Source organism: Portunus trituberculatus, chromosome 14 (assembly GCF_017591435.1).
Source record: "Portunus trituberculatus isolate SZX2019 chromosome 14, ASM1759143v1, whole genome shotgun sequence".
Taxonomy (NCBI): Eukaryota; Metazoa; Arthropoda; class Malacostraca; order Decapoda; family Portunidae; genus Portunus; species Portunus trituberculatus.
The window spans coordinates 3,586,494-3,608,725 of record NC_059268.1 but is presented as its reverse complement, the minus strand read 5'-3'; the positions used below and the strand labels follow the sequence as shown (position 1 = coordinate 3,608,725).

Below are 22,232 nucleotides of genomic sequence, written 5' to 3'. Positions count from 1 at the left end.
TGGAAAACATCATTATGAAGAATTTTGATTGTAGACATGAAATAGTCAGAGGGGGGAAGAGAGGGAGGGTCAAGCCCAGAATCATCCAAGGTGGAGTTGTGAGCAAAGGTTTGAGAAAAGAGTTCAGCTTTAGAGACAGAAGAGATGGCAGTGGTGCCATCAGGATGAAATAAAGGAGAAAAGATGAAGAAGTGAATTTATTTGAGATTTTTTTGGCTAGATGCCAGAAGTCACGAGGAGAGTTTGAGTTTGAAAGATTTTGACATTTTCTATTTATGAAAGAGTGTTTGGCAAGTTGAAGAACAGACTTGGCATGATTCCGGGCAGAGATATAAAGTGCATGAGATTCAGGAGATGGAAGGCTCAAGTACCTTTTGTGGGCAACCTCTCTATCATGTATAGCACGAGAACAGGCTGAGTTAAACCAAGGTTTAGAAGGTTTAGGTTGAGAAAAAGAATGAGGAATGTACACCTCCATGCCAGACACTAACACCTCTGTTATGCGTTCAGCACAAAGAGATGGGTCTCTGACACGGAAGCAGTAATCATTCCAGGGAAAATCAGCATAATACCTCCTCAGGTCCCCCAACTGGCAGAGGCAAAACGCCAGAGGCACCTTCGCTTTGGGGATCCTGTGGAGGGATTGGAGAAATAGGACAAGATACAGAAATGAGATTGTGATCGGAGGAGCCCAAAGGAGATGAAAGGGTGACAGCATAAGCAGAAGGGCTAGAGGTGAGGAAGAGATCAAGAATGTTGGGCGTGTCTCCAAGACGGTCAGAAATACGAGTAGGGTGTTGCACCAGTTGCTCTAGGTCATGGAGGATAGCAAAGTTGAAGGCTAGTATAATATATATATATATATATATATATATATATATATATATATATATATATATATATATATATATATATATATATATATATATATATATATATATATATATATATATATATATATATATATATATATATATATATATATATATATATATATATATATATATATATATATATATATATATATATATATATATATATATATATATATATATATATATAAGGAGGTAGTAGACACCTACTGAAACGATATTTACTCCCAGCAAGATCTAATAGCACTAGTTTAGGGGGTGCTGTGAACTTTCCATTAAAGCTAGTTGTGATCTTGCTGAACGTTTGTTTCCCTTTGTGTTTCACAACTCAAGGTAGCAGTCACAGGCTGACCTGTAAAGACAACTCTCCTTCTTCACACAAAACTATGTCCACTTACCACACACACATTCTTCACTTAAAATTCAAAATTCAAAATGACAACTCTAAATCCAGCCTCAGAGTTCCCTTCTGGGGAGGGGACCAGAAATGTACCCAGGTTGGACTGCTCTCTCAATGGTAACCCAAAATGTCTTGACACCTTCAACTTTTCTTCATTAACTTCTGCAACATTCGCTGTCTTAGACCTAATTTTCAATCTATAGAACACCACCTCTCCTCTACTAAACCTCATTTTCTTTACCTCACCGAAACACAGCTGTCTGAGGCTAATTGACAGTAGCCCCTTCTCTGTTCCCTCTTACTTTCTCTATCCTCATTTTCGTCCCAAAGCTGGATGTTGCATCTATGTGCGCAGCGACTTAACTTGCTCTCATGCCCACCATCTGGCTTCAATTCAATAGTCACTCTCTAACTAAATTTATCTGTGCTGTTTATCTCTCCCCCTAACTCCTTTGATTATAGTAAATTCTTTGACTATTTAATTTCTAAAGTACAGCACATTCTGTCCCTCTATCCGTTCACGGAGATCTCCATCCTTGGAGATTTCAATGTTCACCACCAGATTTGGCTTTAGCTCTCCCCTTCACTGACCATCCTCGTGAACTAGCCTTCAACTTTGCTATCCTCCATGACCTAGAGTAACTGATGCAATACCCTACTCGTATTCCTGGCCGTCTTGGAGATACGCCCAACATTCTTGATCTTTTTCTTACCTCTAATCCATCTGCTTGTGCTGTTTGTTACCTTATCTTCTCCATTGGGCTCCTCTGAACACAATCTCATTTCTGTATCTTGCCCAATTCCTCCAATCCCTCCTCAGGATCCCCCAGAGTTGAGGTGCCTCTGGCATTTTGTCTGTTGGAGGTATTATGCTGATTTTCCTTGGAATGATTACTGTTTACATGTCATAGACCCATCTCTGTGTGCTGAACGCATAACAGAGGTGATAGTGTCTGGCATGGAGGCGTACAGTACATCCCTCATTCTTTTTCTCAACCTAAACTTTCTAAACCTTGGTTTAACACAGCCTGTTCTCGTGCTATACATGATAGAGAGGTTGCCCACAAAAAGTACTTGAGCTTTTCATCACCTGAATCTCATGCACTTTATAGTTTTGCCCAGAATCATGCCAAGTCAGTTCTTCAACTTGGCAAACATTCTTCCATAAACATAAAATGTCAAAATCTTCCAAATTCAACTCATCTTGTGACTTTTGGCATCTGACCAAAAACATCTCCAATAACTTTACTTAATTTTTCCCTCCTTTATTTCATCCTAATGGCACAACTACCATCTCACATGTCTCAAAAGCTGAACTCTTCTCTCAAACCTTTCGTAAAAACTCCACCTTGAAATTATTCTGGGTTTTTCCTTCCCTCTCCTCCTCTCTCTGACTATTTCATACTTTAATGATGTTTTCCATGCCCTCATTGGCCTAAAGCCCTAAACCCTCGGAAAGGAAAGTTCCAGCTATCTGGAATGGATGTTCCTCTTTCCGCGTATCATAGGCCAGTGTGATAGCCCCTTTATGGACCTGATGGGGTCCCTCCTATTGTTCTCAAAAACTGTGTTTCCGTGCTTGCACCTTGCCTGGCCAAACTCTTTCAGCTATGTCTATCGACTTCTACTTTACCTTCGTGCTGGAAACTTGCCTACATTCAGCCTGTTCCTAAAAAAAGGTGACCGTTTAATCCCTCAAACTACCGTCTTATAGCTTTAATCTCTTGCCTGTCAAAAATTTTGAATCTATCCTCAATAAGAAGATTCTTAAACATATGTCACTTCACAGTCTAATATGTAATCGCCAGTATGGCTTCCGTCAAGGTCACTCTACTGGTGATCTGAGGAACACCACTGTTAGTAGATTTAGAAGAAGAACAGTGGCCTTCTACCACGGCTGCAATAGAACAGTCAGAAAGGAAACTTGAGACAACGTTGCAGAGAGAAGGATAGAAACTGTAGAAGGGTAGTTTTGAAATCAAAGCTTTTGTTATGTCTAACACAACAGCAAAAGTTTCATCAAAATCTCTAGAAGAGGATGACTATGGTCTGACCATTTTATGAAGATCATTTAGGCGTTGGCTTTTTCTGGGATTTCCCCTACCTGTGGCTCTGTCACATTTGTACCAATATGCACCTCAAGTCAGGTACTTATTACTTTGTAATTGAATGGTGCTGTAGTACATATACATTGTTATCCTCTAAAAAGGCAAGTTAGAGTAATTTGTGTTTATTTTTAAATATATTTTGCAGTTAGTACCTACGGCCCATGGCTGGGGGGTGTGTCTTTTCCTCGCTCTGTTCTGTATGAACAAAGCCCCTACAAAGAAGAGGAGAGTTGAGGTCATTTCTGAGGAGCACACCTTCATGGCCTTCACTGTGGATAGCCAGGATGCCTGTTTTGTGGCAGGCCAGCCAAGGGAGACCATTATACATGTGAAGAAGATAAAACTTCCTGTTGGTGGAGTGGAGAAGCTTTGTCTCCCTGCCGCCACTGACCGCATGGCCTCCCCTGACCTGACCAGACAAAGGATCAATCCCCACACCCCCGATGCTGCCTCCGCCCCAATGGACTCGCCACCCTTGTCTCCAGGCCTGTAGGACCCCATAGATACTGATATTGCCTCTTTTAATTCATCACGGTCGCCTGCTGGACACCCAGCCAGTCTTCCCCATTACAGAGCGAGCTCAGAGCTCATAGACCGATCTTCAGGTAGGACTTAGACCACAACACACTCCACACACCGGGAAAGCGAGGCCACAACCCTTCGAGTTACATCCCGTACCTATTTACTGCTAGGTGAACAGGGGCTACACATTAAGAGGCTTGCCCAGTTGCCTCGCCGCACCGGGACTCGAACCCGGCCCTCTCGATTGTGAGACGAGCGTGCTAACCACTACACTACGCAGTGTGCTTCCTCGCCTCAGTTGGGCGCTTCCCGTCACCATATGACCTTTCCCGAGGGGCACGGCAAGACTCTGGCTCAACTCTACGAGTGGTTCATGGCGCTGCTCAAACAGCACCCGTCCATGGAACCACTCATGAAGGAAGGTAAGCGCAAGCCGTACCTGACAGTCAACCCTCAGTCGGCAGCATATGACATGTTGGTGAAGGAGGGCTTCCTCGGCCTCACCATGACCCCAGCGGACCCTGACACCCGGCAGCAGATGGTCATCATTCATGGCGTGTCTACCACCATCAATGTTGACCTTCTCTCCACGCCAGAGGCCTTCCTTTGGCTCAAGAGGCGCGTCGTCACAGGTGAACCCCGCCCTCAGCTCCTGGGCCTCATTGAAGGGGCCGTGCCCAGCTCAGTGCACCTCCACGGCCTGGGCCGTTTCCACGTGGGCCTGTACATCCCTGAGCTTGACCTGTGCAGTCTTTGCTGTCGGTTCGGGCATCAGAGCTGGAAATGCAAGTCGTCGCCACGCTGCAGGTACTGTTCTAGGGGTCATCCTTCGTCCTGCTGCCTGGAGAAGATACGTGCTGGCACCATTTTTGCAAACACAACAATTCTTGACAACGTTTCCTCCGAGTGTTGTCACATCCCTTTGGGTGACCAAGTGAGGTCACAGGTCAAAGTGACCATGTTAATCCATGGGTTACATCAAGGATTCTTGTATATTCCTTGGGTCATATCCTCTCCTGCTATCAGCCAGGATGGAAGAGAGAGAGAAAGAGAGAGGGGGGGGGAAGAGGCAACTTGACTGACTGACAGGCAGATTCTTTTCTCAAATTTTAGTAATTTATAAGCAAGTATAGATCTCTGATAGAAATATATTTGCATGAAATGTAGATTTGAGAGAGAGAGAGAGAGAGAGAGAGAGAGAGAGAGAGAGAGAGAGAGAGAGAGAGAGAGAGAGAGAGAGAGAGAGAGAGAGAGAGAGAGAGAGAGAGAGAGAGAGAGAGAGAGAGAGAGAGAGAGAGAGAGAGAGAGAGAGAGAGAGAGAGAGAGAGAGAGAGAGAGAGAGAGAGAGAGAGAGAGAGAGAGAGAGAGAGAGAGAGAGAGAGAGAGAGAGAGAGGAGGGAGGAGGAGGGAGGAGGGAGGAAAGGAGGGGGCGAGGGAGGGAGGGAGGGAGGTGGTGGGTGGGAAGCAAGGTTCTCATTGACACATAGGCCGGGAAACCCCCAAAAAAAGCCAACGCGTAAACAATCTTTATAAAATGGTCAGATCATAAGACTCAATAAGGAACGTCAGGGCCCATATCCACGAAACTGTCTTAGGCAGATGCTAGTTAAGTCTGAAATCGTAGGCTACTTAGCTTAGGGTCAACGATTCGTTCGTTAATTAGTCATCCTCTTCTAGAGATTTCGATGAAACTTTAGCTGTCGTGTTAGGCATATTCAAAGCTTTTGATAAGTACCTTTATCTGGTAAACTGTGGAAATTCCTGCCTGCTTCTGTATTTCCATCTTCCTATGACTTGACTTCTTTTAAGAGGGAGGTTTCAAGACATTTGTCTCAGTCTTTTGGTTAAATCAAGGAGGTTATATTGAAGAAGGAGGCAAGTGCCAATCCCGCTGTCCTAAAAAAAAGTGAAGCCAGTGGGCGGAACTTATGAGACGGTGGGCGGAGCTTACGATCGCAACTAATGCTGGGGTCACACTATAGCCTTTGTTTTTTTTCTCTCTCTCTTTTTTCTATGATGCCCTCGACGGTCGTACAGGCCAGTTTTCTGCGACTGCATACGACTGTCGTAAAGGTTGGGAGTATTTCAGTACAAGAAGGACACGGATAACGAAGGATGTCCACCTTCGTGGGTGTCTGAAGATGGATGTTCACTCCATACAGTACGCCCCTTGGCGAATCTCAGCTTGGCGAAATTCACTTTTGGCGGTAGGGTGGTTATGGACCACCGAGTGCACGCTTGGCGATTTGAATTCGAACTTGGTGGTCCCTTGGTGGCCGCACGGTGAACCACGTGGCTCCCCTGTGACGTCAGACCTCTCTCTAAACCTATCAGAACGTAGTGTGAGAGTCCCCTTCAGCCATTTTGCTTGTTCTACCCTCTGTTCTGCTAGCATGGGAACGAATTCTGGCTTCTACCAGCACAACAGGTAGTACCACCGGTGGGGGTAAGGACAATGGTGGTGGCAGCAAGAACGAAAGTGTGCCAGGGAAACGGATGGAAAAACGGGAGTACAGATGAGGAAAGCATCACAAATGCTTGTTTATTGGTCTGTTATGTACATGTGTTCTAATATGTGAAGGCAAAAGATTTTATTTCAGCTCGAAAGATGGTATTTTAGGGATCAAAAGAAGGACTTTGGCAATGACCAATGACTGATTTAGGCATTTTTTTGGCAACTTATACGATATAAAGAACTCATGTTTGGCGAAATTCGCATTTGGCGGTAGTTTCGCCGGACTAATTAATTCGCCAAGTGCGGGGGCTTAGTGTACTCATGTCCTATGGGCCTCCAATATCTAAGGATGTCCCAAAGAGACCTTGCGATGACAACGGGACATCATACCATCATACCCTTTCTATGTCCGATCGTCTTCGATGGGTAAACTGAGGTTATTTATTTATTTATTTATTTTATTTATTTATTTTTTTACTGGCGACAACGCCCGAGCGGTCACACTTTTCACAACGATTCTAATGACAACATTTTCATGCGTTATTGCCAAACGTATGTTTAAAGACCAGCCGTAACTCAGTATTTGAATGATTTTTTTATTCGTTCGATGTCGAACGATGTCGTTAGCAGTACGTACGACATCGTATTGCTCTATAAAGTCATCATACATCATCGTACACCAGATGAAATGGCTTTGCCTGTCGTGAATCTTTTCTCGACAGTAGAATGCAACGCTCGATTGTCGTAATGCTTCTACGATGTCGTGTGACAACAAAGACATTTTACGACATCTTACGATATCGCCGCATTAATGTACGACATCTTACGACAGGCCGAAAGCCGTTAAAATGACGTCATTGCTGCCGGCGACAGGCCTCATACAACCGTCGGGGACGTCGTAGTAAAAAAAAAAAAAAAAGCTGTAGTGTGATCCCAGCAATACCCCTGGAACATTAGCCTCTCCCAGGAAATTGCCACTTTCTTTTTCGTTATTAGAGGGGGAAAAAAAAAGAACTGATGGTTTGACTTATGTAGAACACATTTTTAGTTTCCTAAATATGTCATGTAGACCTGTTATTAACGTGTGTTGATACGAAGTACCTACAATATTGAAAGAAATACAGCAGGCCGTTTCCGAAAGAAATTATGGAAAAAATGACTTTTTTTTCCGTTTAACAATTCATTACATGGCAAAAAACAAAGTGAAGTAAAATTTCAGTGAGCGATGCCTTTTCCAATGCCCTGCAGTGATATGAAATCACACATCACTCTAAATAAAAGCGAGAGAGAGAGAGAGAGAGTATTTGACATGTTAAGTCATTGCTATACCCAGAAAAATCAACCTTCAGGCCAACTTTCACTTGATATATATATATATATATATATATATATATATATATATATATATATATATATATATATATATATATACACACATTTTTTTTTTTTTTTAATCCGCTACCGTAAAGCAAGAACCCCAGTATGACATTCTCCTTTTTTTTAACATAAACCCTCTTTGACATGCCCTTTTGACAGAAAAAAATTCCGTGTAAAAGTCAAATGAGATAGAGGGGAAGGAGATGAGAAGAAAAGAAAATGATCTTGTATAAAGCAGGCGAGATAGGATGTGGACAGATCATCTGCGTCACACTCCTGTTGCTGCTCTCCTTCGTGATCTATCTATCCCCTCTCCTCGTCTACGCTGCATCCACTTTATCCAGTGGTGCAAGGTGATAGCAAATTCTTTCTCTCTCTCTCTCTCTCTCTCTCTCTCTCTCTCTCTCTCTCTCTATATATATATATATATATATATATATATATATATATATATATATATATATATATATATATATATATAGAGAGAGAGAGAGAGAGAGAGAGAGAGAGAGAGAGAGAGTTAGCAACTCATATCGGTTTAATGTTACATAGTTAACCGCTGCAATGGATGAGCTATCTATAAAACTCTCTCTCTCTCTCTCTCTCTCTCTCTCTCTCTCTCTCTCTCTCTCTCTCTCTCTCTCTCTAGATGAAGCAGGCCAACTCGTCTTCGCAGTGTCTTACTCTCGTCACTGGCACGGTAAGCTTGGATCTCCACCTCATATTCCTCTTTCGATTCCTTTCATCTCTCCCAAGGTCGACGATACGAATGATAAGAATGGATAGCACTCCCTGTATACTGTGGATTTATCCCTCTTGAGTGCCTTGGTCATCTAACAGAACAGAAAAAAAAACGTTGATTTAGTTTCTTTTGGTTGTTAGTAGTGCATTTAAAAAAGGTTTCTTTAAACTTGCACAGCAACACTTGGCTTGGTTTAAGGCAGTGGTTTTCAACCAACTAATGGGCGAAAGCTGAACAGCGCTTCCCATACACTCTTCAAGTGTGCTTACAGGCATACTTGAAACCTTTTTCTGTCCATTCCTCGTCTTCCTGAATTCTCAACATTAGTATGGATCCCTTTCAGGGGAGCGGGTGCACTGAGATGCATATCTGCTATTTAAATTTCATCATTTTACCTTGTTATATTCTCGAATACAGATTTGGTTATAGTACTAGGAATGTTTATTTACTAACGAAAATATCCTATTATCTTCACATCCATTTTCTCTGATTCCTTTCCTTCAGTGGCAGCCATTCTCCATTGTACAGAACGACGCGCCACCCTACCATGTGACGGGCAGCGCCAAAGACGTGGTGGACATCCTGGCGAAACAATTGGGTTTCTGGTGAATGAATGAATTTTTTTCCCCTTTACTGTAGCTTACACCGTTCATTCCTCACATATACGAGGGAACCTAACTGCCATAGTTAGATAGATAGATAGATTCTTGGGTGATAAGAAGAGCATTGATACTTTTCATACATACGCATACCTGTTAAGCTAGTGTGGTGTCTTGCCGTAAGTTACGTTAGAGACCCTAAGTTTATGTATAAAATGGTAATTAGAAAATAAGAAAAGAAGGCATAGCTAAGGACTGACAAGCTACTGGAGCGTGAATTGAAAAAAAAAAAAGATATTCTTATCACTGCCAAGGAATTGAAGGAAGCACATCTCGATGTGTTGGGAGAGGTGTCATATACGAATATATAATTTATGTGTAACACTTGGAAAAAGTTCATTTATTTCAAATCATTTAAAACAAACACATTAAAAAAAAAAAATCGCATGCGGAGAAGAAACGTAAGATTTTCAACTTACGCCGTATGATTTGAAAACCATAGAAATTACGTAATACACGCAAAAACGTAAAACTCAACAAGTATATATATACGTGCATGCTTAGGTTGATGCATCTCGCTCATCCAAACATTAATTCATTTTAACTATTATCTAATTTACAGAGCTGGGCACTTCTGTACCTCGGTCCGCACCTCCGCTCGTCTGTACCTGCGGACCACCAGACGAGGTGCGGAGGTCCGAAGTGCGGAACGCATCGTTTTTGTATAGCGCCAATTTTTAGTCAAAACAAGAACTATATGGTTTCTAATCAACACGGAAAAATACTATTATCATGACAGAAGAAATCTGAATACGTTGATGAATATATATTTAAATAATTTTTTTTTTTTCTTCTAACCTAGCAATGAAAAGTTCCTCTGTTGTTTGTATGTCCATTTCCTGGAGAGTGCGAATGTGCGACGCTTTTTAATATTTCCAAGGCAACTTCCAAGTAGTTAGCCAAGATGAGCAGTTATGTTATCTGTCAGTGGACAAAACACTGAAGAATTTCTCATAGAGAGCATTAAAGGTCACCGTTGCCTTTGGGATCACAGAACAGCTGATTACATTATAAGGTGCAAAAAAGCCGCGGCTTGCTGGGGTGAATGAGGAGCCATGTTTGTTTAAAATCGACAAGCGCGGCAAAGGCGGAAGCAAGCTTGTGTGTGACGGCCACCATCTGCAAAAGTTGACAGTCGTCAGAAAATTGACAGAAAAAAAAGACGGAAAAGAGCTATTGCGTCCTCCCCGCTGACGCGGAAGGACGTTATATCACTCTCCGTGTTTACATGAGTGGCAGTCCCTACAAGCGGAAATCAGAAGTGATTTGGAGTGATCACGCCTACTCAGTGGTCACTGAGGGAGGTCTAGGCCCGTTTTGCCAGCCAGAAATAGGCCAGAAGAAGACAGAAAATAAGCATCTGTGCCTGAGTTTGGTGGTGCCCGCCGCCACAACAAAGCCTGCTGCGTTCCACGTGGGCCCAGCACAAATGACTATGCCTGTCGAGGGCGCTGTTGAGGTGGAGGTAGGCGCAGCAGCCCTCGAGGACATGGAGATTGTCGAGGAGCCTCGTCCTGCACCATCTGTCAAGGAAAAACACCAGAAAATGCTGCTGCTGACCAGATTCCCCCGTCGAGATGTAACTGCCCTGGCCACCTCGGACCATAAACAAAGGCATCGTCGCTTGTCCTTCCCTGCAGGACATGGAAAGACGGCCAGTGAGCTGTTCAGCTGGTTTGCAGCTCTGCTAAAACAACATCCAGACCTGCAACCACTCTACAAAGAGGGAAGAAACCAACCCTATATCACAGTCAGCACTGACTCCTCCTTCCATGCCACCCTGGTAAGTGAAGGCTTCCTGGGCTTAGTTATGAAGTCCCCTGGTGAGGAGGGCATTCATTCTGTTATTATCCATGGTGTAGCGACCCATATCAATGTCAACCTGATAGAGGTACCAGCTGGATTTCATGGGTTGAAGAGGAGAATGGTGGGGCAGATGCCCAGGTCCCAACTGTTGGGAGTGGTGACAGGCAAGGTGCCCAGTGAGGTGCATCTCCTGGGCCTTGGACGACGGCGTATGGAGCGTTACACGCCAGAACCAGACTTATGTCGCCACTGTAGTCGCTGGGGACACAAGGAGTGGCGTTGCCAGTCTGCCCCTCGCTGTAAATACTGTGCTAGCCCCCATAAGTCAGCAGTGCCTGGATAAGATCAAGGAGGGCACCAAAATCCCTCCTCGGTGCTATAATTGTGGGGGCGACCACAACGCCCACTCCACCCTCTTCACTGTCATGCCTCGGCCCCAAAGGTAGCCTGCCACTGATGAGGTGAGTCGGCCCAGGCTTGTGTTCCGCCAGGCTCCACCTCCCCAGACCAACGCCTGGGCGACGAAGCCCTCCTTCTCAGCCGCTGCCCCTCACCTGACCCAGCCTTCCTGCCCCACCACTGGCACTTCAACCACACCTGCCGTGTTCCCACCTTTGCCGCAGCGCACTGCTACAGTGCCCCCTGTGCCTCCAAAAACAGTGCCCTAGCCAGGCGTCACTCAGGAACTGCCTGCCACTAACGCTACCCAGCAGCTAATGGCAGTGGTGAGTGCGCTAGCTGCCAAAGTGGTCAACCTGACTGCAACGGTCTCTGGACATAGTAACGAGTTTGCCGCCTTCAAGAACCAGCAGCACACAGTATGCAGTGGGACCTCCACTGTGGCCCCAACCCCATCCCCAGCTAGTGGTGCTCAGTGGGGCCAAGGAGAGAGTGACGTGTGTCAGCGCAGCCTGTGCGACCCACCCAAGAAAAAGGACAATGCTGGAGGGCAATGTGCAACTGCCGCTGCACCCTCACCGAGGATGGATGCCCCCCAAGCCAGTCAAGAAAGCCACACGACAACCCCGGAGCCCCTCAGGAATGACCCCTGCTTCCCCTGCCTCAGAAAGCAAGTCACATGAGGCAGACTGTGATGAGGATGCTGCAGGTGAATGGACATTGGTCAGCCGGAAGAAGAAGCGCTGCTCCAGCCCAATCTCAGCCCGGACTGCCAGCCCCGAGCCAGACCTGGCATGGGAAGTGGACGGCCTGAAGACACAGATGCAACACCATCACAATGAATGGTAAGACTTTCCACACCCTAACATGGAATGTCAATGGTCTACATGCCCGCTTCACTGACCTACACTCTCATGTCCTTCTCCATAAGCCTGACATTATTGCCTTACAGGAGGTAGGGCCACGGGTGCTGGAGCTGCGAGGTTATGCCTCCCACACCCTCAGTTGTGGTGACGGCAGTAGTCGGGGGATGGCCATTTACATTAAACATAGGATTCCAGTTAAGTTCATGGAAATGGGGGTCACTGAGGGTATTGAACTTATTACTGTTTGCTTGCACACTGTGGGTGAAATTATTTACTTTGTAAACATGTACATTCATGCTGGTGCCTTAAATATTGCAAACTTTCCTGAATATGTTCTTGAGGACCTAAATGCGAGGCATAAGGAATTAGGAAGCCACCTCACCACCAATGCCAATGGTGTGCGCTGAAAGGCTTTCCCTGACACCACAGATACAACTGTACTTACTGGGGACCACACACCCACACATGTTCAAGGAGGCAGAATTGATTATGTAGCCCTCATCAATATGCCAACATATACTGCCGAAACTTATCTTGTCAGGTCATTGCTGAGCGACCACTTCGCCCTGGAGACGAACCTCCCGGTGCAGTTCGCCCCGGCAGTGCCCAGGAAGCCCAGGGAATATACTCAGTTTGCCCCAACACTGTAAAATGTGTATGCAATAAGGTGTGCAATATCTGTACTTATTTATTGAAATACTTGTATTCTTGTTATGTATACTGTTTAGTGTTATATTTTTTATACTTTAACCTTAAGTCTTTGCCCAGGGGGTGGGTGGCAAGGTCCATCCTCCTCCTTTGTTGTAATTATTTATTAATTCAACAATAAATGTATCAATCAATCAATCAAGTGCTAGTGTGACGCTGCCTTTACGGTACCGGAGGTGCGGTACCAGACCGAGGAAAAAAAAAAATTTCGGCGCGGAAGTACTAGTACGGACTATCTGCGTTTCGAGGTCCGGAGGAGCTGTACCGGACTACCCGATATTCAGTAACGCGCCCAGCTCTGCTAATTTATGGTCTGCAAATTGAAAGAGAGAGAGAGAGAGAGAGAGTTATAATGACGATATAATGATAACGTTATCATTAGACACTATTACTCATTATTATTACTGTTATTATTATTATTATTAATATTATTATTATTATTATCATTATTATTATTACTATCATTATTATTATCATTATTATTATTATTATTAGTAGTAGTAGTAGTAGTAGTAGTAGTAGTATTATCATTACCACCACAATAATAATAATAATAATAATAATAATAATAATAATGATAATCATCATCATCATCAACATCAGCAGCAGCAGCATCATTGATTCTTACCGTCATCATCAGCAGCATTACTCTTGCAGCTACAGGTTGGTGAGGGCCTCGGACACCGACTGGGGGATCGAACTGCCCAACGGATCATGGACGGGATCACTGGGTATGCTGAACAGATGGGTGAGTGGTGGAGGGGCCAGTGAGGAGCAAGAAAGGGGAGGATAGGACCCTATCATTGGTGGATCCAAAGAGTGGGGGAGGGCTGAGGGAGCTGCAGCCACACCAAAGTTTTTGTTCATTATGAGCGAGGGTATGGTGTACGGTACTTACCAGATATATACGGAACAACAATGTAACAAGGATATTTGAAAAGGCTAAATCGGATTATGTGACTTTACAGTGAGTTTTCATAGTTAAATAATTTTACGTCTTTACGAGTAGGAGATATAATAAAAGAGGCTTATTATAACTTCGTTTCTGGCTCCTATATCAATAATAGTTACTTCTCACTGGAGTTAGAGAAAATGGGTACTAATGAATTATTACTCTTATTATATAAAAATAGCTCTGCATATAGCATAAAAAATTTCCTAAGATTGCTAAACTTTCAAAAATGTTCTCGGAGGGCCTTGCAGCGTCCCAACAAATTTCCAGCTGATAAGTTCGCAATCCGCTTGCAGCTGCTCATCACCAATCTCAAGGCGTACAGGAACAATTCAGGTTGGCGCCCCTAAATTTTTTTTATCCTGGATCAACCACTGAACGCTTTATACACTATGCTGGGATTGCCTGGACTAGATATAGACAGCTGGTATAAAGAGTAAAGAGAAGTAGGTTGTGAGAGACATGAGAGTCTGTCGTGCAAGCTTAAAGAATGGTGGTGGTGGTGATAATGAAAGTTTTCCAAAAAGAACTCGATCACTATTTATTGCTTTTTTTTCATCATACTCTAAATTTGTATCAAAATATTTTGCCAAACCTAAGAAGAAACCATGCATACTGTATACGTAAGTCGAAAGGTTGAATTTATTCTTAGACATATATACTTTTCCTTAAAACCTGTCGCAATGTATTTGGGAACTCTTTTATTCATATGAAACATTTTGTTCTCTCATCATAACTATTTGTAAAGGCCAGAAAAATCATTCACCAATTTCTCAAGTGTGTTTTTACTGTTAACAACGAAGAAATTTTGCCAATTTCTCACTATAGTAAAACACACTTAAAAACCCCTGCAATTAGTCTTTCTATAATAATGTACCATTGGAGGTGCGATGCAGAAGTATTTCAGCATGTCCTAAACTGAGCTTGCCACCCTCTCAGGAGGCCGACATGTCATCGTCCCTGTACACTGTGTCCCAGGCTAGAAGCCGCGCCGTGGCCTTCAGCTATCCCTTCACTGTGGACCAGTTTTCCTTCAGCTACGTGCGACCCGTCTTGAGGTCTGACGTTGTGGGGTTCATCAAGCCCCTGTCTCTATCCGTAAGTATTTTTCTTCTTCTCAACTGGTAAAGATGATTATGATGATAATGATAGAGTACTACAAGAAATAGTAGCAGCAGCAGCAGCAACAGCAGCAGGAGTAGTAGTAGAAGTAGTAGTAGTAGTAGTAGTAGTAGTAGTAGTAGTAGTAGTAGTAGTAGTAGTAGTAGTTTTTATGCACGAGGGAAAACTGGCCAATGGCAACAAACAACATAAAAAAAACCTACTGGATTGCCAGTTCCCTTAAAAAAATTAAGAATTATCCAAGAGACAGAGACAAATGTCTTGATACCTCCCTCTTAAAAGAAGTCAAGTTGTAGGAAGATGGAAATATAGAAGCAGGAAGAGAAAGGTATGAATGATTGAGAATACTGGTTAACTCTTGTATTAGAGTTTGACAGAATAGGGATGAGAGGAAGAAGAAAGCATTGTGCAGCGAGGCCGCAGGAGGGGAAGCATGCACTCAGCAAGATCAGTAGAGCAGTTAGCATGAAAATAGAGATAAAAGATAGAAAGAGATGCAACATTTCGGCGGTGAGAAAGAGGCTGAAGACAGTCAGTCAGAGGAGGGGAGTTGATAAGACGAAAAGCTTTTGATTCCACCCTATGTAATAGTACTATGTGAGCGGATACCTCCCCACCCCAAACATGCGAAGCGCACTCCATACAAGGACGGATAAGGCCCTCTGGTACAGAATTAGCAGTCGGAGGAGCGGGAAAAGCTGGCGGAGACGCCTCAGTACGCTTGACTTCATAGAAGCTGTTTTAGCAAGAAATAAGATGTGAAATTTTCAGTTAAGATTATGAGTAAATTATTATTATTATTATTATTATTATTATTATTATTATTATTATTATTATTATTATTATTATTATTATTATCATTTATTATCAGTAGTAGTAGTAGTAGTAGCAGTAGTAGAAGTACAGTAGTTGTATAAGAGTAGTTGCGTTGCTGTTGGTAAGATTCAACCCGTTCTCTTTTTAATTTCATTGTATACTCCATTTACTTGTTATTTTCCCCTTGTATATTGTATCATGAAGATGTAACTATTATAATGCATATATCAAGTTATTTTCTTCCTTTTTTCCTGTTTTCAAATTTCTTTTTCTTTTTTTTTTTCTTTTTTCTTTTCCTGTATGTGTATAGGTTTGGGGACTACACCTAGCGGCGCTGGTGGTGGTGTTCATAGCCACCTGCATGATCCACGTAGGCCACTCGCATATTCAGGATACTCGGTCAGTTTACCCCCACCATCAGGGCAGAGAGAGAGAGAGAGAGAGAGAGAGAGAGAGAGAGAGAGAGAGAGAGAGTCCTGAAAGACACAACCTGTTGAAATCTGAAGCTCTCGACGCAGCTTCATTTTCTATACATTCCAGATGGAGCAGTATCATCATCTTGAAATTCTGCCTCTTAGGTTGCTTTTACACGAACGGTTTTCTCCGACCCAACATGTACCGAACGACAGCCACATGTCACCTAGGGGCTTCTGTTACACGAACGATTTTCGCTGGTTAAGTATTGCGGTGTCTGCCACAGGCCTCTTACCATGTTTTGAGCACCATGTTCTCAATGATGGAGGACATCATAAAACTCATTGATTTAGTAAGAAAACTTAATAGACATATTTTCCTGATTATATACTATGAAAACGTATATTTAGTCAGAAAACTTAAGATATCTGTTTTTTTTCAGTATTTTGCTAAGAAAATTAATAAATTTCATGAGCAAACTGAAGACATTTATGTTTTCCTCACTATTTTACTAAGGAAACCCATTAATTTAATACCAAATACCCTTCCACGCACTCGGGAAACACCTGATGTGTGAAAGCGCCCATAGCAACACAGTATACCACAGAAACCGTTGTGCGGCATTCCTGCCGTTGCGGTCTTGCTGGCAGTGCGGCAGGGTGCGGTTGTCGGAAGGAGAAGATTACCGGTCCGCATAGTGAGAATACTACGTAATGCTAAATTGTTCGGCATGCTCCGGACATGCGAAAATCATTCGTGTGAAAGCTGCCTTACTCCTCTTAATACCAACTTTCTGTCCTGAGTGAATGTCTTGGTGTTGCAGGGAAGACGACGAGGGTAAAGGATCCTTCTCCCCTTGGTGGCGCCGGTGGTGGGTAGGTGTGACCACCAGCAGGGAGCGATCAGGGCGCTGGGTGTATTCTGCTATGCTGGCTCAGCGTGAGTTAAAACTACACAAGAGAGATTATGTATATCCATCCTTCCAGCCATATTCTCATTTACCTTCTCTCTAATCATGTTCATTAATCTCTATCTTCACTGCACTGGTAGAATAATCTTTGGAAGGAGACAACATTTCCATCCTACTGGAACTCCTTTGCTTAGTCTTCTGCGATCACGTATTAAGACTAGAATTCACACACCATTGCCTTACTTACCTCAAACGTGAAGTATCACTATAAACACTTCAAATATCTTAAGAATAAACTGTTTTTATCGTTCAACTGCATGGTGATCTTCCTCTGTCTTCTGATATAGCTAAGTCTGGGTGAACAAACTCCAAGAAAATTTTTCTTTTTTCAAGAAATGGGAAATCATCTCTCTCTCTCTCTCTCTCTCTCTCTCTCTCTCTCTCTCTCTCTCTCTCTCTCTCTCTCTCTCTCTCTTATAGCGGTCCCCTGGGTACCTATGGGGGATGGGGTGCGCATGGTAGCTGGGATCTGGCTCCTTACTGCTTATATTGTCACTGCCGTGTACCGCTCCAATCTGGTAGCCACACTAGTGCTACCAAAGTTGCAGCTCCCCTTTGACAGCCTGGAGGAACTAGGCAGCTCTGGCATCACTACCTGGGTACCTAAGGGCAGCCGCGTTCAACAGGCAATCATGGTGTGTGTGTGTGTGTGTGTGTGTGTGTGTGTGTGTGTGTGTGTGTATTCACCTAGTTGTAATTTTACAGGGCCTGGGTATCATACTCGTGTGGCCCCGTCTCCTTATCTACACACATCTAACTTTCCTTTAAAACTATGCACACTCCTCGCTGACACCACCTCCTCACTCAAACTATTCCACACCTCCACACATCTCTGTGGGAAACTATATTTCTTCACATCCTTCAAGCATGGATGTGGCTATCTTTTTACTATGCGATCTCGTAGTTCGATTTAAATTTTCTTCTCTCAACATCATTTGCTCATTATCCACTTCATTCAAACCGTTCAACAGTTTATAAACCTGTATTAAAAACCCTCTTTCTCTTCTTTGTTCCAAGGTAAGCAAATTCATTTCTTTTAATCCCTCCTTATAGGTCATTTCTGCCGGTTCCGGAACCATTTTTGTTGCCATTCTCTGCAATCTCTCCAACTTCCTTATATGCTTCTTTTTATAAGGGGACCAAACCACTCCAGCATATTTCAATCTTGGTCTAATTACCGTACTAATTAATTTCTTCATCATATCTTTATCCATATAATGAAAGGCTAATCCAATATTTCTAATCAAATTATATGTTTCTCCAAACATCTTGTCAATATGAGCCTCAAACTGCCCATGGTCTTGTATTATCACTCCCAAATCCTTTTCCTTTTCCACCTTTTTCAACACTACTTCTTCACCCATCTTATATGACCCTCTTGGCCGTCTTCCACTCTTCCCCATCTCCATTACATGACTTTTGCTCAGATTAAATTCCATCTCCCACCTCTTGCTCCACTCCCAAATCCTATCCAGATCTGCCTGTAAAATTTCACAATCTTCTTCACTCTTCACACACCTACACAACTTCGCATCATCCGCAAACAAATTAATATAACTATTTACTCCCTCTGGCATATCATCAATATAGACAAGGAAAAGTGTTGGTGCCTTGTGTGTGTGTGTGTGTGTGTGTAATTCACTGTTTGATCTGCTGCAGTCTCTGACGAGACAGCCAGACGTTATCCTACGGAACGAGCTCAGAGCTCATTATTTCCGATCTTGGGATAGGTCTGAGACCAAGCACACACCACACACCGGGACAACAAGGTCACAACTCCTCGATTTACATCCCGTACCTACTCACTTCTAGGTGAACAGGGGCTACACGTGAAAGGAGACCACCCAAATATCTCCACCCGGCCGGGGAATCGAACCCCGGTCATCTGGCTAGTGAAGCCAGCGCTCTAACCACTGAGCTACCGGGCCGTGTGTGTGTGTGTGTGTGTGTGTGTGTGTGTAATTCACCACGGTCGCTTGTTGGTTATCCAGCCAGTCTTCCCCATGACGGAGCGAGCTCAGAGCTCATAGAACGCTCTTCAGGTAGGATTGAGGCTACACCACACACCTGAACAGTGAGGCCACAAACCCTCGAATTACATCCCGCAGCTACTTGCTGCTATGTGAACAGGGGCTACACACATTGAGAGGCTCGCCCATTTGCCGTGTGTGTGTGTGTGTGTGTGTGTGTGTGTGTGTGTGTGTGTGCAAATGGAACAATGCCGTTAATAAGCTGGGTAAACACATTATACTTAAGAGTAAGTACTTTTATTGGATTCCCGTGCAGACGTCACCACCGCACAGTCCCATGGGTCACCTGATGAAGCAGCTGTACGTGGGCCCCAGCATCCCTGAAGGCGTGATGGGCATGTACAACGGCACTTGGGCTTACACCACCATCACTCGCACCCTGCACTACTTCCTCGACGCACATTTTGCTCAGGTATTCATAGATGATAAGCGTCTACATTCCCACCACATGATTTCTTCTAATGATACCCACAAGCCTCAGTCTGATTTCTTATCTCCACACCACAATAGACGTTCACTTCAAAACATCAGAATCGGTAGATTGGCTTATTCATTCATTCATTAATTTACCTCTCCAGGTGGGTTCGTGTAAACTGTACATTGCCTCGAGCGGCTTCTTTGGCGCTTCCAGTCTCAGCTTCGCCTTTCCTCGCGGCTCTACACTCAAGGCTGAAGTAGACCGCGTGTAAGTGGTTTAAGCAATTAAGGCGAGCCCCTAGTGGGTGTAGGGGTGCAATATGACATTGATTAATTATAGAAAAATACTGCTTTGCCACTGGAACTGTTATCTTTAGAGCAGATATTAAACTCTCAATCCAATTGACTTAAAATGTGGAAAGTAATCATATTTTTTTTCCTATTTTGTTCGAATTAACATTTTCTAATTAGGTGTCCAGTAAGTGGAAAAGAAAGGTAAAAGTAATTCGTAGATCTTCTAATGGTAGTTCAGAGAGAAAGTTTCTGAGGAAGTCCCGTCATCAAAACATGAGAGAATTTCCCAACCACCTTCCTCACTCATTTCTTTAATTTTAATCCAGTAAATCATGCATTTATTTTCCAGTATCCTTCGCCTGCACGACTTTGGCCTGATCGAGCACCTGCTTCAGGGTCAGGTAAGGAATTCCAGCGAGTGCCTCAAACCTGTGGGCTCTTCCCTGAGTCGGGCCGAGCGACCACTCAGCATCAGCGACTACTTCGGGGTGCTCTATGTCTATGTGGCAGGTGTGTGCTGTTTTGTAGTTAGACGTAGCACATATTTCTTGTAGCTAATAGTAAGTAGTTTGTGGTAACAAACAGTAGGTAGTGGTGGTAGATAAGCGATGACAGTAAGTACCGAGAGTAAATTATTATAGAAGTAATAGTAGTACAGTTATTATTATTTTTATTATTATTATTATTATTATAAGTAGTAGTAGTAGTAGTAGTAGTAGCAGTAGTAGTAGTAGTAGCAGTAATAGTAGTAGTAGAAGAAAAAGTAGTAGTAGAAGTAGTAGTAATGGTGGAGATATTTGGAGATATTTGGGTGTGTCTCCTTTCACGTGTAGCCCCTGTTCACCTAGCAGTGAGTAGGTACGGGATGTAAATCGAGGAGTTGTGACCTTGTTGTCCCGGTGTGTGGTGTGTGCCTGGTCTCAGGCCTATCCGAAGATCGGAAATAATGAGCTCTGAGCTCGCTCCGTAGGGTAACGTCTGGCTGTCTCGTCAGAGACTGCAGCAGATCAAACACTGAAACACACACTGAAACACTGAAGTAATAGTAGTAGTAGTAGTAGTAGCAGCAGCAGTAGTACGTAGTAGTAGTAGTAGTAGTAGTAGTAGTAGTAGCTGTAGTAGTAAATAATATTTGATAGTGATGGAAAATGTAGATGGTTATAATAAAGTAATGGTAGTTGGTAAGTGGTGCGGTAGTAGGACTAGATAATAGGTTTTTGTTGCTGCCTTTGTTACAATACTAACATCCACAAATTATCTACAGGCGTGAGCCTCAGCATGGTAGTGTTGGCGGGTGAGTTGATAATGGTGTTAATGAGGTAGCATCAACCTGAGCATGATTAGTCAGCCACATCCGCCAACGACAACGCCAACCCCAACGCCAACGACTATTGATGACCAATGAGAGATGTTATATATATCCTGTGTTCGTCCAACGTTTCCCCATTTTTTTTTTTTTTTCAAATCTTTTGACATGAAACCCATTAGCTCGATCAACTGTCACTCCTGATTTTTTTTTTTTTTCCTTCTTTTCTTGGCAGTTGACCGTTACACTGCACCTATGATTTCTTCCTTATAATCAGTCATGGTAGACGTTGATTAATCAATGTATGTTTTTTTTTTTTCCCCTCTCCCCTCAATAAAAGTCCTCTGTAAATATTCTGGCTTTTTCAAAACTTGGCTACTGACAAATACTAGTCACATTTGAGGACTTATAATGGAGAAGACTTCGCACAGTGGAAGAACTTATGCGTAGCAACTTAGCAAGATCATTATAGACTGTCACTACACTGATTGTACTAGTTTTATTACTTTCAGGTTTGTCTGTTTTTGTTGTTATTACAATGATTAAAATTATCATAAATAAATGTGGTGACCAAAGTAAGTTGATATTTTTTTTTTTTTTTTTTTTTTTTATTAAACATACGTGAATCCACCAATTTTTGTTATTTGCTTTCATGCAGTGTTGTGATAAACAGAATTGTAGGAAAAGAAAACAAACTATTTTTCCTTGTTCACGAATAAAGATTGGTTCACAATTAAAGACAGGCCATTTGAATATTCACAGTACTAAAAAAAAAAAAAAAAAAAAAAAAAAAGCCATGACAGAGGAGGAGGTAGTAGACACCGAAACGATAATTTACTCTCAGCAAGGTCTAATAGCACTAATTCTGTTCTGGACCAGTTCTGGTCTGGATCAGTTCATGGGGTTGTGAACTCAGGACTGGAAGTTGGCTAATGTTACACCAATATTTAAAAAAGGTAGGAAGGATGATGCGAATAATTATAGACCGATCAGTTTA

General features: G+C 43.0%; 1 protein-coding gene across 1 annotated transcript; it reads left to right on the top strand.

The window, feature by feature from the left end:
- The first annotated feature begins 8,980 nt into the window (after nucleotides 1-8,980).
- LOC123503621 lies at nucleotides 8,981-21,900 on the top strand. The gene is made up of 9 exons (XM_045253544.1): nucleotides 8,981-9,081; nucleotides 13,572-13,662; nucleotides 14,806-14,964; nucleotides 17,042-17,157; nucleotides 17,609-17,823; nucleotides 19,475-19,630; nucleotides 19,797-19,903; nucleotides 20,279-20,439; nucleotides 21,194-21,900. Exons 4-9 carry the CDS (start codon nucleotides 17,145-17,147, stop codon nucleotides 21,250-21,252), a joined length of 711 nt encoding a protein of 236 aa, XP_045109479.1. The 5' UTR covers nucleotides 8,981-9,081; nucleotides 13,572-13,662; nucleotides 14,806-14,964; nucleotides 17,042-17,144; the 3' UTR covers nucleotides 21,253-21,900.
- The last annotated feature ends 332 nt before the right edge of the window (nucleotides 21,901-22,232 follow it).